At 41.6% G+C, this 12,280-nt stretch overlaps 1 protein-coding gene across 6 annotated transcripts in view; it reads left to right on the plus strand.

Annotated features, from left to right (window-relative positions):
• ERBB4 (erb-b2 receptor tyrosine kinase 4) overlaps window positions 1–12,280 on the plus strand; it is a 528,844-nt gene that overhangs the window by 501,078 nt on the left and 15,486 nt on the right. For all 6 annotated transcript variants that reach the window (XM_050899627.1, XM_050899630.1, XM_050899632.1 and 3 more), the window contains 2 exons: window positions 1,532–1,629; window positions 3,958–4,128. In XM_050899627.1, coding sequence (XP_050755584.1) covers window positions 1,532–1,629; window positions 3,958–4,128 — 269 coding nt within the window. The remainder of the gene's footprint in view (window positions 1–1,531; window positions 1,630–3,957; window positions 4,129–12,280) is intronic.

Consider the following 12,280-nt stretch of genomic DNA (forward strand, 5'->3'; position numbering starts at 1 on the left):
GTTCCAAATATTGAGGAAAGAAAGCATGAATATTTTATTGTTAGTAACAAGAATGATGATTGCAATAATAATAATAAAAAGTAAAACTAAATTAATACAAGAAATGCTACAGAGAGGATAATTTTTTTGTCACTCAGTCCAGTACAATAATTCATGAATATTTTTACTTTAGCAAAAAAGGAAAACAGTCTGCACATGGTTTCTTCCAAGATACCCACACTAGTGACAGTATCCTCCAAGGCTATGCTTCTAATTTAAAAAGAATTAGGAACATCTCTCTAGTGTTTCTGACTTAATTTAAGTGAGATTAACATACAGACATCTCATCCATCTTACATAGTCCTTTCCCTTTTGCTTTGTACACAAAAACACTGAAAGAAAGAAAATAAAACTAGAAGAGGTAAATAACGTATCTTCTGAAAACAGTTGTGCTATGCATGCAGGTATGGAATTTGTCTGAATACTGCAAGGGGTTCATGTTGGTTGAGTGCAAAAATGTTCCGTCTGATAGGATTTCTAATGAGTATGAGGCGAATCTCAGTGGACAAAAGGAAGTCCTAGTAGATGGGGTATTCTGGAAGATAGAAAGTTACAGCTAGACGTACAGACTTAGTCCTGTAATGTTTGTGTGAAATTCTTTGTAAGCTATAGTAGCTTTGTTTTTCCTGCGTTGGTCACTTCTTCAGTTAAATGGCATGAAGGAGATAAGGCCTGCTTCGCTTAGCCTCCCTGGCAAATGAGAACATGTTCTTGGGAAGCTGCCGATAGGATCTTCCATTAGAAAAAGCTGACACTGAGATAAACTAGTTGCTGGTGGTGACTGCCTATACTACTTGCTTGTTTTGCAGAAAGCATTAGCAGGGATTGAGAATTGTTGTTCCAAATGAATGTTTCTTGGAGAGTGAAGGACAAAAGAATCACCTGTACTCAATTAAAATAGCATCTAATGCCTTGTATGAGGTCTGTGTTAATGATGCAGACACGTGAATGCAGAATTACCTGAAAGGCGGATGCGAGGTCAGACATTCCGTAGATCTGTTGAACTGCTCTTTTTAATCTAAGTCACTGTGGAACAGTAGGTCAGTTAAAGTAAAATTGTATTTAGTAGTAACTTTGTAATAAACCCACTAGACTCAGATGAGATCAGATTCATTATATTAGAGGTTGGACACATCCATAATAAAAGACAGTCAGAGGTGACGTCTAGATGGGCAAGATAGACACAGAAAATTGCAAGGCATTGTTGCGCTCTCTGTTTTGGGGACGGCAAACAGGAGCTCAGACCAAATTAAGAAGAAATCCATGCAGTGTGGAACAACCTAGTCTTCTCTGGCCAAGACCAGATGGTTTCCGTTTTAGATGCATCATAGAGTTAGAGCTTTCCATTCTTCTGGGCTCTTTATTGCAACTTTTCTTTAGGCCAGAGCTATCAAGGACATCAAGGACTTCAAACTTGTGCATTTTTTAAAACTGAATGATTTCTTCCCTTGACAATTAACTGTTTTCTTTCTCATCCTTCACCTGTCCCCAGGCTGGATGATTGATGCTGACAGTCGGCCGAAATTCAAGGAGCTGGCTGCTGAATTCTCTAGAATGGCTCGAGACCCTCAGAGATACCTAGTAATTCAGGTAAGCACCTCTGCAACATCAGGGGAAAAAAAAAAGAATTCTGTCTGCCAAACCTGACTGTTAAGGGGGTTGCCTTTGAATCACTTGAGTTCAAGGTGCTCTTGAACTTAAAGCAAACAGTGACCACAGTACTATACAAGAATGAAGCAGAATGGCCAGTGTCAGTATCTCAAAAATAATAATGATAATCTGAAATTCACTTCCTAAGCTTGTATTTATGAGCACATATACAAGATCTGGCTTTGCAAGCTGCTCAGTACTTTGCATTCTGTCATGAAACTGGGGACAAGATCTGTCTGTCAGTGGACTGTGGACCTACTTTAGACCATGGACTTGGCTGGTTCTACAATTGCTTAGGCTGAATCTCAGGGGATTATGCTGAAGAGACTCTTCCCTGCACTGCTGAGATCATAAGAAAGTTTCTTTTCATAGCCTAAACATAAAGGTTTCTCAGAAGACAGGGAGTTGTGTGTCCCCACAGCTTCCCTCTGTGTCCTCCTTAGGCTGTGGAGGCTCTGTAGTGCTTCACAGTCCCTGTGATAGACCCACACCAGCATGATTCATCACATGAAACTACACTGTCACAGCAGGGCAATACCAATATAGCCATATCTGTTGACTACATCTAGCTGGAGCTGTGTATGCCCCGAGTACAGGTGTATGTGGAAATTTTTGTCCTTTCACTCCTCCATTCTGCAGAAGCCTAGAGTTGTGTATGTGTTTATTACAACTCAGACTCAAGCCGCAGAAAATGAATCCGACTATTTGGTAAGGTCCTTAGATGTGTGAGAAGTTCAAAGGAAAATGAAAAATTAAAAGAAGTAAGGTGATGTTGAAACACCAGAGACCAAAGCAGGGAGTTAGTTTGATCCAGGTAAGGATACTCTCATGCTATATCTCATGCTATATCTGCTCCACACCATGGAGTACAGGGCAGAGGTACATCCAGCTGGTCCTTCGCTTCACACTGACGTAAGAATTCCTAGCTGAAGAGCCTCCAGAAGTACAGTCACTGCCACTTTGTCTCCTGATTGCTTCTGGGTCTAGTGCTAGTCTCACCATATGGTGTTTCATTTCACTGTGTAGACATGCTAGCCTACTCACGGTATATTATTCCACAGTGTGAATGTATGCTACTCTCCTTCAGCTTGAGGAGAAGTAAAATATATTTGAAAAGTAAAATACTAGTCAAGAGGATTTGTGGTGCTGAATGTGGAATTTCTCTTGCAGTATTCCCCACTGTGTTAAATTGTAAGTTCAGCTGATAGAAGTGATTCTGGAAAATCATTCTGATTAAATTACTTCATTAGATAGGACATGTTTCCCTATTCCAAATACCTCTTCCCTCCCTTTCTCTGCCCTGCCCTTCCCTCCCCTGTTGTATAGTCTGGTGGGTATTTCATCCTGTGGGAGGCTTCTTCTCCAATGATCCTTGCAGACAATATAGGCCATGTGCTTCTTGAGGAGAAACCAGGGTAACTCCATTGCACTGGTATCTCTGCCATTATGACTCCCCTTCCCCCCAGATGCAATCAAGAATGACAAGCTTGCTGTTGAGCTTTTAAACCGGTCTGTATGCACCCTGTAGCACAGCCATCATTCCCTGCTGGATTCCACACATGGCATAATGATTCTTGCGGAGTGGGAGGCCATTCTTTAGCCATGCAGTTAAGTTTAGCATCATTTCTATGGGCTGTTAGGTGTTTGGGGCATGGGCTGCCTTTTGTTATGTTTTGTGGCACCAAGTAAAGTGCAGCCCTGATTTGCCTCTCCAGCTTGTAGATGCTATTTCAATAAAAATACATATCATTGCTGTTGCTGTTGTTCCCTGGTTTGATTTTTATTGCTTTCAGCTCTGTTACATTCTACAGAACTTTCCATATGGATGAGGGGGAAATTTAGCCTCTAAGTCCCTAAAAACATAAATGAAAATAAAGCAAACACCCAGACATAGCAGTTTCCGTGTTATTTTTCCCTCCCATGTGAGCCTAAATAGCTGAGATATTTCACAAAATATATCAGGCCTTGACAGAACTTGGGTCAGAAACTGAGCTTGTATGGGAAAAAGAGAGAAGAAGGAATAAAAGCTCGATCACAAGAACGCCAAAAAATGACTTTGCTTGATTTATGCGGTTATTCCGTTTCTGTCATCATATTCCCAGTAAAAAAGTCAAAACAAATGATGTGGATGTGGTGCTTTAGAACAAATAAAGCAGCATGTGTGGTCCCTGCAGCCTGGCTGCCAGGGCGTGAAGAAGGCCGAAGTTCCCTGTTTGGGAAATTAATCCATCTTTTGACCGTTTTCCTCTCTCAATACAACCAATTTAGGGAGATGATCGTATGAAGCTTCCAAGCCCAAATGACAGCAAGTTCTTCCAAAACCTTCTGGATGAGGAAGACCTGGAAGATATGATGGATGCTGAAGAGTATCTTGTTCCTCAAGGCTTCAACATCCCTCCTCCCATCTACACCTCCAGGACAAGAATTGATTCCAACAGGGTAAGAGCAAGCTCTGACAGAAAATACTGGTTATTATAAAAGCACAGGTGGAGATTCAAGTACACTAATGAAACACAGGCCAGAGTTGCCTTGGGAATTACAAGCTCCCATTGTAAGGAGAGGGACTATAAAAATGTTGTCACTGGGTTCCCTGTTCATTGTGCCTCACTGAATTCTAAATTAGTAGCTCAGCCTTGAATGAACAAAGGCTCGACTTGAACTGCCTGTCCTGAAAGCACAGCTGATACTTGTGAAGTCAAGCAGTGTTGTTTCTCAGTTGCGTACCGTCCTGGCCAGGAAGTGCATAGCTCTGATAGCTCTGATTCTCACATCCCTGCAATCCTGTTGTCTTGACAGGGTTGGCACTGATGTAACTGAGGGCAGCTGGAATATGTAGACAATGCTGCTTTTGTGTCTGGAGCCAGATTTCAGACCCAGCCCCTTTTCCTGTTTGTATGTGATGCTGTCATGGCCCTCCTTCACAAGCATGTGTTTTTGCTGAGCACGTCACAGATTTTAGCATGTTGATCTTCGTAACATCCCTGTCAGGGGAGGAAATGCTGTTCATTCTACAGGGGGAGCTGAGGCACAGAGAGTGTTCAGGTGGAATTCAGCTCACGTAACTCTAACCATCAAAAGGACAGGGATATAATCTAAGCTCTTCATCTAGACTTCATTTCATGTCATTGTAGAAGAGTGGATGTGTCCAATCGGTGATTATTGCTGCCTGCCTTGGACATTTACAGTGGAACAAGTTACTTTCTGGAGGTGTCTTTCTCTATCCACTGATTACTGACAACTTCAGAGTAGTCTCAGACCTGGTGCGTGAGCTCTGGTGAATTGGATCCTGTCCTAAATGCCTCAGCCTCAGTGCCACAGGAGCCCTGCTGCAGGTGGGGACCTGAGTTCAGGTTTCCGGAATTCCTTTTCACTCCTGAGCTCCCTGCCTTGGCTCCGTCCTTTTAACAGTTTAGGTGCCACCCCTTCTGACAAAACTAAGAGATGCTGAAATGCATTACTAATGTGAGGATATTTGCACAAACATCAGATGTATTTAGTAATTACGGACTTGTTTGTTTGTTTGTTTGTTTTCTCTCCATGCTCCTTTTAGTGGAAAGTCACATTTTAAATACTAAGTGGAGTCTCATTGAAATGTTGGTGTTTATTCCTCATGCTTTAGAAACCTTTTGGACATTGGTCCTTAGCCGAGGTAGTTCCAAATACATACCCAGGTCTGAACTGGTTACACCATGTGAGGCAGGGAAGAGGTAAGCAAAGGAGCTAAGAGTGTGTCAACCAGGTCGGTATTCATGCTCTGACCGTACACTGCATGAAGTTCTTTCATCTCTCCTGAGTAAATCAGTGCTTTTCTGGAATAGGGAAGACAAAATCTGATCTTAAATAGTATCCAGTCAATTCATAAGGAAATTGCTACTGTTTATAAAGGCAAGGAGACTAGAGAGGTTTTTGGAAGAGGCTGGATTGTCGTCCCACTGGCTAAGCTGGATTCATGTAGCATTTCTCCTGCGTCGCTGAAAGGCAGTGAAGGGGGGATGATGCATGATTTAGCAATAAGCAAGAAACTTCCTCTTTATGGCAACAAAAGTTAGTTTTTAGTGTTGATGCTGATCTGAAAAAAGTCAGTTTTACTCCTAGCTGTCTCTGGAGAGGTTCTGTTTCCTTTGCTGCCAACTTCTGAGAAAAGAAGGAAACGACAATAGTTACTTTTGAAAGGTGTTCACCGTCACACTGATGTAAATCACTGTAGCTTAGTTTTTACACAGGGGAGTAATTTACACCATTTACACCAACATAGGGTATGGAGAGCAGAGTCAGACCCATAAGGTTTGCTATATTCATCTCACTCCCATATTTGCTGGAAAGACTGGGGCACATTTAAAGGAGAAAGGATTAGTAGGAAAATGTAGTTGCCTTTTCAACAGTTCCTTTTGCCTTCTGTCTTTAGTGCCAGATGAGCAGAGGAGTGCACTAGATCTGAGGGAATTAATTCCAACAAAAATCCTAGAGTAGATATTCTGAAAGAGTTATTTAAAACGTGCTGTTTGGGCAGCCAACATGCTCACTGGGATATTCACAGAAAGCAAACACAGGCTTATTATTATATGAAAATTCAAGTAACTTTCTCACAGCCTTTGCCCAACTTTAAACCACACTGTTGCAGCTGCTGGCACACGTGATCCCCTTGAAGTCAGCAGAGCTGCAGAAAGAGACCCCATGCCTTTATTTTTGCCACACAGAGGCTCCATCGCATTCTTGATGTGATCTCTCCTCTCCATAGCTCACAATTTCCCGTCTTGGTTTGAGACCGTGATCCTGTACCACTAAAGTCAGTGGGAGCTTTGCTTTGCAATTCAATTTAATGACAGTAGTGAGACTGTATCCTTCTTTCAGTAACTCCTACTGCTGGGAATTTTTCTCTGGCATCATACAACAGTCTAACACTTAAATCGGGAATTACCCTTTGTCAAAAGTTTTCAGATTCTGAGCCAAGTTTTCTGACCCAGGTAACCTCAGAGAGGGCAGCTGGGGGACAGAAAGCTTGCACCCCGCTCTGTATTTTTGCACCCCTTCCATCTTTATAGTGTTTTTCTTTATTGTAGGAGCCTCTTTATGGAGGGCTCATTTTTAAGGCCAAAAAAAGAGATGGGCAAAGAAGTTGCCATTGAACAACAGCTGATTTATAATAGTACTTGCTGGTATCGTTGGAGACTGACTCCTGTCCCGTAACAGGATTACTGGTAGAATTTTGATGCTTGTCCAGTGTCTCAGATTAGCTTCAGCCTCAGCTTTGTTTGCCGACAATTCTGCATCTCCTAAATGTACTGCTAGTACTGCCATATAGGCGAGTACATCTAGATTGCAGGAACATCACAGCACCTTATTGCTGGAGGGGCTTGGGTCCAAGTTGAAAGCCCCGTAGCATCTTAGCATTCCTGGTTTCCTTTGCAGAAGGGTTTTTTCTGAATGTAGTACATTTGTTTCCTCTCTGTGCAGAAAGCACATACTTGTCTGTTGTTTTTCTGAAGTACTCGGGTTCTTGGTACATTTACTATTCTTCCAGTGAAGATTTGTGTTGATTTAAAACAAAATACACAGTAGCTCCTTTAAGGTAATAGTGCATCTGCTGTGCATAGTTCAGTACAGATGGATGTCAGCTACAAGAATCACAGAATTGAAATGCTGTCAGAGCTCTCTATCTGCGGTTGTCTGATTCTGTCTTTGTGTTTCCTTTGGATAGTTTGTGATTTATGCTTGTTTGGTGTAGTGAATATTAATATTACACAAATTCATTATGGTGCTGCTACAGCCATAGATGCCAAATGAATTGATACAGCTTAGGTAGTTTGTGTTCGCTGTGCCTGGCAAATTAAATTTTATGGGGTGATTGCCAGGCAATTTGGTGAAGTAAAACACACAGACAAGAGCTACATGATCTTCATGTCGTTTTCAGAGATCAGAAGCATGAAACATACTGTATTTCCCATCTTAGTTGTTCTGATTGTAGTTTTAGTGAAGAAAGAGTTGGTTATGTGATGGCAGAGTATTGTGCTCCTTCTCTGGGCGCGTTGTACTGACAGCTTTAGTTGAGTGTTCCAGCAGCACAGCTCTACTGGGGACAAAAGTTTGCAGGAAGAAAGCAGGGAGATCGTGAGCCTCCTCACACTTAGGCTTTGAAGTCAGGGAATTAAGGAAGAGCAAGAGCATTTACTTTGTAAGGAAAGCTCTGAAGTTTCTCTAGGGTAATCTCGGTCCTAAATCCTTGCAGCTTGTTGCCTGGGAGAGGCACCACTGGATGAGGTTTGCGTAAAACACTGCCTGCCTTCTCCCTCCCGTGTGAAGAAAAAAGCTATTTGGGTATGAATTAATAGCACAGAGCTGCAGCCCATGGAAAGAAGACTGGAAAGATGGAAGCCTTCCAGGGAGTTTCCAGCTCCCCGGGACGTGTCACATCCTTCTTCCTCCAGGGATTACTGAGATTTATGAAGCTGCGAGGCTCAGACACAGCTTCAGCATTTCCATCACATCCACACTCACTTCATCCTAGCATGTCTTTGGGACCTGTACTGCCAGGAGCAGAAGCCTGCATACTTCTCTAACCTGTAACAGTGCCCTCTGTTATGAAGTCCAGCCTGAGATTGATGCAGCTTTTAAATAAAAATTAGCATCCTAAGCTAAATTGAATTCTTTCATTGCATCTGAAACTCTTCAGTTGCAATTTCAGCTCTTCAGCTTTTTCCAGCTTTTATTTTCCGTTGTCTAGAGATATTCTAGAAATGTGGAGTTTTAGAAGCTCTGTGCTTCTGAGAGATAAGCTGAATCCTCGGCAGTGTTTCCATGAGCACAGGACCCCAGCTAGTGCTCGAGTGTCCTACATTCACAGCCATTAGGTGATTCATTCAGGTATTTGTAATGAGTACTGTCCTGTGTGCACAGAGATAATACTAATACAGAAAGCACTCTGTGTACCCCGTGATGCTTTTTGCTCTAAATCCTTGGCTAATTCCTGCTGAAAACTGTCTATACTGTTTATTACTCACTGATACTGTCCCTGTAATTTTATTCCATACGCTGTATATCATGGAAGCACCTGCCAACCCTGCAATTAAATATCAAGCTATTTTTTTCAGAGGTGTCTAATTCGTATGTCCAGGGAGACTATTCTGCTTGGCTAAAGCAGACTCTGGTATGCCAAAAGCCAGTTTTCAGTTCCCTGAGTAGCGTCTGGTATGCCATTGCAGCAGTCCTGGTGCGGCATTAGGTCTGGTAGTGCTTCATGGCTGAATATCTGTATATGTCTGCGTATTAAAAGATTATTCCAGAGAGAAACCAGGCAAGAAGCTATCTTCGTGATTAATTTGTTCTGGTTTCTAAATTCGAAAGGTAGCCATTTTCAAATCACAAGATTACAAAGGAAATGGTTGTTAGTGATTTTCAGATGTGTTTCACATCAGTACGGCCTATGGCATCTTTCCTTCCAAAGCTTATCATGTACAATAGGGACTGTTCACCCAGTGGGATCACTACCAGAGTTAAGTGACTTTTATTAGATTTTTAAGTAACAAGGCTGAATTTCTTAGGCACCTGCAGTGCTCCAGTGGTAGAAGATCAGATCTGAGGTCTAATATGACCTCCTTTACATCCTGAAATACGTCAGACTTGGAAGGTGGGGGACTGTAAGCACTGCTGTCTTCAGTTACAGCTGGAAGGAGGGATTTTGGAGAGCAGTCAGAATTTGGAGGGGCACTTCCCAGTGTGTCAGCACAGCTGAGCTAGTATGAGAGGTACTGTCATTGCAGATGGGGAGAGCTAGCAGTTGGTTATAGCACCCTTTCCTCTTGGCAATGAAGGCAGCAGGACGGAGTCATGATTTGTCCATGATTCTCCTTGCGTCCAGGGCTTTAGTAGCAATTGGTGCCTTCCTGGTCCTCATTTCTTTTTCTGTAAGAAAAGGCAGTTAACTGTTCCTGCCCAAGCTCTCAAGCTCAGTTGTCTCTCCAGGTGTGTCCTGGCCATGTGGGGCTGATGGCAGTAAAACTGCTTCATCCTAAAGTCAACAGATAATTTGTGTGAAGAGATATCAAGGCTAGATGGGGCCATTGCAAGCATTTTGTCTAAACCTTCTAGGCATAACATAGGCCAGAGTCTCTTGTCTCTTAATTTCTGCATCAAGTGCAGAAATTCTGTTTGAGGTGGAGTTTGTCTTTTAGAAAGATTGTCTTGATTGTATCAGGTGGGATGGAAAATACATCACAGTGTGGAAAAGTCTCACTGGGCAGTTAATGCTGACTCTTTAGCAGGGTTTGGATCCTATTACTGTCTGCCATGCACCCTTTTTTGTGCTAGATTAAGGAGCTGCCAGTTATCAGAAGTCTCTGCTGCTTAAGGGGCTGAGTAGGATAGTGCCATTTGTACGTGTTAGTTGTTAAAGAGGGACAACACTGACGTCTCCTTTTTATTTGGTTTGTTTGTGGTGTTTGCCACCCCTCTGCTTCTGCAATATCTTCCCAAAAATAATATGACCAAATCTTTTCTTCAATTTGATGCTTATTACTGCAGTCTGTCAGGATGTGGACTTTTTTATTTATTTCTGTCCCATTTCTTTAATTCCTTCTCCTTAAAAGGTGATCAAAAACCTTCTGAAAATCTTGGTAGTAATTTTTTTGCCGTTCTACTAGACTCTGTCACTTCCTTATGCAAGTGTTGCAATGAAATCTTCAATGCCAGAACAGGTGAGCTTGTAAATTAAGTAGACATTGTATCAAAATATTTCATAACATTTCAGAAGATTACACTGACACTAACTTTATATTAGCTCTCTTGCTTCTTGGAAAACTGCTTGATTAGTTAGGAAAGTTTGTATGAATCCATTCTATATGTCTTTCATTAAATACTACATTTTGTGTATTTTCCTAGTAGAGTCTAAGTAACAGTGTACTGGATACTGCAGTTGCTGCCATCAAACCTTTAGGGTAATTCTGGAAGTCCCACCAAGCTCTCTTCCAGGATCTCAAATTCCCATTTTCTGCTTCCCTAAGTTTTAATGACATCCTGGTGGTAGGAGGCTCCTGTCCTGCTCTGACTTTTACATTAAGCAGTTCTCAGTAGCTGTTAGTGTTTTGTTGGTGTCTAGTCAACCAGCACAAATATTTTACCTACTGTAACTTTTTTCTTCTGGGAAATTCTTCTGTGTCTATTTCTAGTCTTTGTTGGAAATGTGGATAGCACAAGGCCATCTTTGTCCATGAAAAGCAGGAGATGAACCCAGACTGATGCTAGTCAGCATAATTTTATTGCTCAGGGTGAATGAAGTAGTAAGAATAAACATGGAAAAATACACTGTAAAATACATGAGATGAAAAATTATTTCAGTCTTAATAATTTACATGAAAAAAGCTTCTCACAAAATACGTGTATTTAGAATATAAGTATTTAAATACCTTTTTAAGATGTGCTAAGTTTGCCAGAGGAGAAAGGAAGAAAATTCATATGGAGGACCGAAACAGAATAGATGATGCTCGGCTCTTCACAGAGAATTCTCTGAAAGTGCTTTATGGCAATTAGTTTCTTGCTTTGCAACCAGGCCAGCTGAAATCAGTAGTATTTCTCAAGGAGTAAGCCCTTCTCAGCCTGAATAGATTATCAGGACAAACTTGTCAAATTGCCTCATGGTTTTGCAGGTCAAGTGCCTTAAAACAGGAATTTTTTAATGCGTTAGCTGTTTTCTGTCACATTCAGGCTCCTGAATTCAGGCATGTAGATTCAGAGTCAGACTTTCCAAAAGTGTTGGATGGCATTTTGATTTCTACAAATTTAATATATATTTAATAACAAATCACCACTTCACAGTACTTCCTGGTGAGACCTACTGCAAGTTAACGCTCGGTGAAATCGGTGGAAGAGACTGTAGCTGTATATTGCTTCAAACCTTGATGCATGACATGTAAGTTTATTGAGCTTTAATATAAACTGGTTTAAAATCAGGCAGCATCTGCTTAATCCATGAATAGCTGCTGGCTGTGTTAACAGTCAAGAGAGCTCACAGCTGATCCATTTTCTTTTCTCTCCTGAAAAGAAAAAAAGTCAATAGATATAAAAAGAGTAAGTAATAAATATTTCTACACTGCACTGATGAGGCATTCTTGGAAAACAGCAAGCTAAACAACTCTACATAATTCAGTAGATGGAAAAGTGGACTAAGAGTCAGGAAATAATTATGAGAGCTGGGAGAAAATTTTCTGTCAGTGACTAGATTTGAAGCAGGAATTGTTAGTGAAAAATATCCGTTTCTGAGGAATTATATTTGTGATTTTCTTAAAATAATAAAAGCACCTGAAAATACAAGGGGCCGTGATTTGGAAATGCACCTGGCAGGGCTCCAAGGAGGTGTCATTTAAACACCTGTCTGCCCACGATGGTTGGGGCTCACGAGCCGTAGAGTGCCATCCACAGTGTCCCACGGCAGTGGGACTCCTGTGAGAATGCTTCGAGCGTAAGGCGGCAGGAGGACTCTGGAGCATCCTGTGCCAAATACTGTACTTTCTAAACATACATGCAATGGGGATAAATGCCAGCACAGCCTAAAATGCCCTTTGTTAGCCAGAGTAACGAGTCTGTCTTGTTAAATGCTGCG

This window comes from Gymnogyps californianus, chromosome 7, assembly GCF_018139145.2.
Source record: "Gymnogyps californianus isolate 813 chromosome 7, ASM1813914v2, whole genome shotgun sequence".
In the NCBI taxonomy this organism is placed as follows: Eukaryota; Metazoa; Chordata; class Aves; order Accipitriformes; family Cathartidae; genus Gymnogyps; species Gymnogyps californianus.